Below are 5,458 nucleotides of genomic sequence, written 5' to 3' on the forward strand. Positions count from 1 at the left end.
AAAAAAAAAAAAAAAAAAAAAGCGTAGACAGTTATTCTGTTATTAGATATTAAATGATAATGTCAATTGGATGAAGAAGTGAGTTGTTATATCTTTTATAGATGGTTCGTTATCGAGAAAATAACAAGAAAGATGATCCTAAGGAGAAAATAACACTTCGGAGTTTTTAACAGTTGAGTGAGCTTGGATACCGTATATTTTACTTTAGAAGGAACGACACACTTTTCTTTCTGTTATTATGCCTCAACAGAAAGAATTACTGTTTTTTCTATTGTTTCGTCTTCTTCAGGACACTTTTCAATTGATCCCCATTCCGTCATTTCCTGGCGGATTGACTTGAAACCTCGTAGGGTTATACATTGGTCTAATACGCCCAGACGGTCTTTTAATTTTTTTTTTGGCGTAGACCTTTTTAAGCATTTTATCAAGTCAAAAGTCATACAACTCAAAAATGTATATTTTGGGCTCCTGAGCGGTCATATTTACTGAAATCAAGACGAAAAATGGCACAAATATAAATTATCATGCGCTCAACACATTGACTTCCAAAAAAGTTGGACCTGTCCATTTTGAATATTTTTTTTTGGGGGGGGGGGAAGGTCAGAGCTCACAAAAAAGCATAATTTGGGGGGTTAGTAGGTCAATTACTCAGCAATAGTTTGATCAACTTATATGGGATTCGGTGCAACGATACTCTTCTACAGGCTCCAACAAAAATGTTGGACCATCTTTAGTAATTATAGGGGGCCAAGATGCCACAAAAGCATGATTATTTATTTTATTTTTATTACAATTACTCCGCCATATTTTGGCCAACTTACATGGGATTTGGTACAAAGATACTTACCTTCTTGTAGGTCCCAAGCAGTGTCAAAATTGGCCACGTTGGGATTGTGTGGTGGAGACGTGTTGAATTGGCTCGTGAATGTTGGCCTCTTTAACTTTTTAATGATTTATGTTACTGAAATCGTTTTGTTTTCGAATATTAATTGAATACAGCTTAGAATTTTCTTGAAGAACTTCTTTTGTTCCTGTACAGTTTACTGTGTAGTCCAGTGGCGTAGGAACACGTTTTTCAACTCAACGAGGGAAAGAGTTTTGGAGTGGTCGGGCCATTACCACAATGTGACACACGATCTGTGCAAAGCACACCATTACTAGGGGGGGGGGCTGGGGGCATGCTTTCCAGAAAATGTTTCAAACTTTAATGCTATGAGATTGAATCTTGAGCAATTTTAACTACAGATACTACATACACACAACGTAATGTATTGAATTAAAAGAAGCAAGTTTTAATACACAAGTTGTAGCTATACATGCCATGAAAAAGTGGTCAGACCATGGCCTGACTGGCCTTACCACTTCTTACGGCTCTGCACTATACAATATATATATATATAATTTTGACAAATGAAAATTTAGAATCTCTAAAATGGCGCGTGATAATCACGTGAAAGTTGGCATTCATGGCTTACCCGGGTATGAGGGAAGTATTTATATTCATGGTTCGTGCTTAGAGGTGGTTTCAGCCACGGTTCGGCTTTCTTCATCCGCTGTTGCAAATAGTTCAGTACATCCTCCCAGGTAATAAAGTTCTCCCTACCAGAAAATTCTCCCACCTGTGTAAGATATTTGATTCTACGTGAAGTTTATTTAGTTTTCATTCGATCGACTTTAATTTATTTAATTGTACGGAACGAAGGTCAGTTAACCATAACACGCAACTTGGACCTAAGAATTTAGTAAACCTTGATTAAGACTAGTTATTAGTCTAAACAATGTGTATATAATACCTTACACTTGGTGTAACATGTTAAATATGAACGTGGATAAATTCGATGTTAAAAGTGAAGAACACAAAGTTCATTAAACTAGCTGGAATACCCCCTCAAAAGTTCATTAAGCTAGGTGGAGTACCCCCTCAAAAGTTCATTAAACTAGCTGGAATACCCCCCTCAAAAGTTCATTAAGCTAGGTGGAGTACCTCCTCATAAGTTCATTAAGCTAGCTGGAGTACCCCCTCAAAAGTTCATTAAACTAGCTGGAGTACCCCCTCAAAAGTTAATTAAGCTAGCTGGAGTACCCCCTCAAAAGTTCATTAAGCTAGGTGGAGTACCCCCTCAAAAGTTCATTAAACTAGCTGGAATACCCCCCTCAAAAGTTCATTAAGCTAGCTGGAATACCCCCTCAAAAGTTCATTAAGCTAGCTGGAATACCCCCTCAAAAGTTTATTAAACTAGCTGGAGTACCCCCTCTATTGGACGAGTGAAATAAAATCTCGTTTGTAACAAAGGATGGGAAATTGTGCTTTTATTTTATTTTGTTAACATAATAAACATTAAAAGTGTAATAAAAATACATACAAGTATCACCGTATCAGTACTGAAAAGAAAATCATACTATTTTCAAGGATTTTATCAATATGAAATTATATGGGGGGCAACCCCCCTCATGTCATCCTGTGTCAAGTTGGGTACTGGATTAATCAAAACAGATACACAAATAAACAAATCCAAATATTTTCAGACAGAATGATTATTTAACTCTATATAACTACGCAGGTTTTTAACTTTCAATACATTATGTTTGGATAAAGAGAGAGACGAGGTTGTAATTGTGCAGAGTTGTCGATGCGTAATATGTTTCATATATTCTGTAGGTTCGTATATACGACTTGTACTCGTACTGATAGGCTTAAGGCGATTACTATCGTATATACAACTCGTACTCGTACTGATAGGCTTAAGGAGATTACTACGTACCTGATGAAAGAAACATCGTACTGATAGGCTTAAGGCGATTACTATCGTATATACAACTCGTACTCGTACTGATAGGCTTAAGGCGATTACTACGTACCTGATGAAAGAAACATCGTACTGATAGGCTTAGGGCGATTACTACGTACCTGATGAAAGAAACACATTGCTGTCTTCTGGTACCGCTTAGAACCCATAACTCTGTTAACAGCTAACACAAACGATTCCAGTGGAAGTGGAGGACTTCTAGTTTGATGACGAGTGATGCGTCGATTAGCTGTTTATACAAAATAAAATTGGTTTATATAGCATATGTGTGTGTTTTTTGCGTGCATGCAGAGAAACAGAGTACTCACTATTGGGTTAATTACAGAAATATAACTCCAAGTTTCCCTACGAAAAACAGATATATTATTAGTTAAGCCTACTTTAAGTAGGGTTAATGTCAGTTAAGATTAAAAAAGATTAATTCTACTAGAGCCTACTTTAAGTACGATTAAAATAAATTAATCCTGCTCTGAAAAGAGCTAATGTATATGCCAGTTAAGCCTATTTTGTAGAGTTAACGTAAGCTAAGCCTACTTTAGGTAAAATTAGCTCATGCTTTTCAGTACTATGATCGATCCTGGCGAAAGCTTTTCCGACTTCAGAAAAAAGCAGATATCTTTTTCGCAAACTAATAGTAATCTATTACGAACACCTCGAAGTTTATGGATATTTCTATTTTCAAAATAAATTTCATTTTAAAGATAAAAAACGGTACCGAATATGATCAAGATTTTAAAAACGCCTTTTTACGTAAGAAGTTAACAAAGGCGAAATGCTACTTTTATTAATACACCGGGACACACAAAAATGCTCATAGTAAAGCTTTTAACGGAATATAAAATATATCATCAAATGAAACGAAATATATTTCTTTTGAAAGTACTTTACTTCACCTGATGTCTTAGGCAGGAGACTTGGGTCAAAGAAACATGCCCGAAGTCGGTATAGATGGCGCGGTTCAAATCTAGCTTCCAAGGGAATATTTTCGTCTACACCGTCATCTTCTAAGAGTGAAGATCTAAGGAGACAAGTCAAATTTTTAGGCTTAGTAAATCCAGTATTTATGTAATAAAAGCATTATAATGATATACGTACTGAACATCAAAGGAATTAATGAGAAAGTTTCGCTTTTCTGAAACTTTTTTTCAAATGGATCAGTCGATATTTGACGTTTTCAACCTGACCGGCTTAAATCACCAGGTCATAAACTTCTAGAGTTAAAGCACAGTCATCCTAATTTAGACCTACTGACCAAAGGGAGGGCACCAGTCAGCAGCGACTACTTTTAACCAAGTAGCGGGTTTGACTGTCACGGTTATAATGCACTTGCAGTTGAAATTACAATGCGTGTTCAGCAGCATACGATGCTCAAACCTTGGATCTTTTGACCAGCAGCCTGGTACGCTAAGCAGTGTGACATTTCCGCCCTGGAATCAGTCGAAAAATGACCGCTTAAAAGTCTTAAGATTTGTTTTAACGTATACTCCCCGTATTTAGCATATACGCTCCTCGTACTTTTATCTAATTTGATATTCAGAACTGGCGAAAAGGAAATTTCTGTAAGTGTTTTAAACTGAATGTCAACCTCGGAACAACGTTGATTATAAACTGTATTTTCTATTTGGGTTATCTGTCAGAACTACCGACAAGAGGTAAAATAGCCAGTCAGGAGCACTATACCACTCACCATCCAGGTTAAGGGATTGACTGTCACTCTTATAATGCAACCAGAACTTTAAGTTTGTGCAATAATGTGTTGCGGTATCGCACAGATTGAAATCTGGATCTCCACCCCTGAGATCAGTACGAATTGGTGACCGCTATAATTTCAATAATATATACGTGTATGTTTAATTGTATAATATTATTTACAGTTGTCGTAAATAACTGAAACGTATAATTTCGAGACATTTCTTGAAAACAAATAATTAGAGAACAAACATTGCTTTCACCAGAGGTTGTGTTTTTTGTGAATGAGGTAAAAACTTCCAAAAAAAGAAATTTGTTCAATTTTTTTATTTGAACATTTTTTATTTATTATTTTGCAAAATTCCGAACTTGCTAATTAAAATATATATTCATATTCTGACAAAGGAGCCCCCCAGTGGCACAGCGGTATGTCTGCGGACTTACAACGCTAGAAACCGGGTTTCGATACCCATGGTGGGCAGAGCACAGATAGCCCTTGTGTAGCTTTGTGCATAATTAAAACAAAACAAAACTGACAAAGGAAATTAAATTAATAGCTAGTTGAGGAACCTTTAGCAATGATAAATTCGTTTCAACGTTTAAGATATTTACCAATGAGCTTTTATCATGATTCTTTAGCGATTTTTGGCCATTCTTCAACGCATAATTATTTCTGTTTATTTTTCCCTCACGCACAGAACTGATACCAAAGATGTTCAATCTGATTTTTATCGGGATTCGACTAGACCATTCCAGAACCTTGAGGTTATTCTTCTTTAACTATTCTCATATAGATGTTGATGTATACTTTGCATCATTGTCATGTTGGGACATCCAGATGCCAAGTTTTGCTTGTTTGTTTGTTTGTTTTGGAATTTCGAGCAAAGCTACACGAGGGCTATCTGTGCTAGCCGTCCCTAATTTAGCAGTGTAAGACTAGAGGGAAGGCAGCTAGTCATCAC

General features: G+C 36.3%; 1 protein-coding gene across 1 annotated transcript in view; it reads right to left on the minus strand.

Annotated features, from left to right (window-relative positions):
* LOC111089911 (WD repeat-containing protein on Y chromosome-like) overlaps positions 1 to 5,458 on the minus strand; it is a gene marked incomplete at its 3' end in the record, with an annotated part of 19,256 nt that overhangs the window by 10,643 nt on the left and 3,155 nt on the right. The window contains exons 3-5 of the mRNA XM_022403169.1: positions 3,701 to 3,825; positions 2,909 to 3,036; positions 1,476 to 1,619 (exon numbers count right to left, since the gene is read on the minus strand). Coding sequence (XP_022258877.1) covers positions 1,476 to 1,619; positions 2,909 to 3,036; positions 3,701 to 3,825 — 397 coding nt within the window. The remainder of the gene's footprint in view (positions 1 to 1,475; positions 1,620 to 2,908; positions 3,037 to 3,700; positions 3,826 to 5,458) is intronic.

This window comes from Limulus polyphemus, unplaced genomic scaffold (assembly GCF_000517525.1).
Source record: "Limulus polyphemus unplaced genomic scaffold, Limulus_polyphemus-2.1.2 Scaffold7822, whole genome shotgun sequence".
NCBI lineage: Eukaryota > Metazoa > Arthropoda > Merostomata > Xiphosura > Limulidae > Limulus > Limulus polyphemus.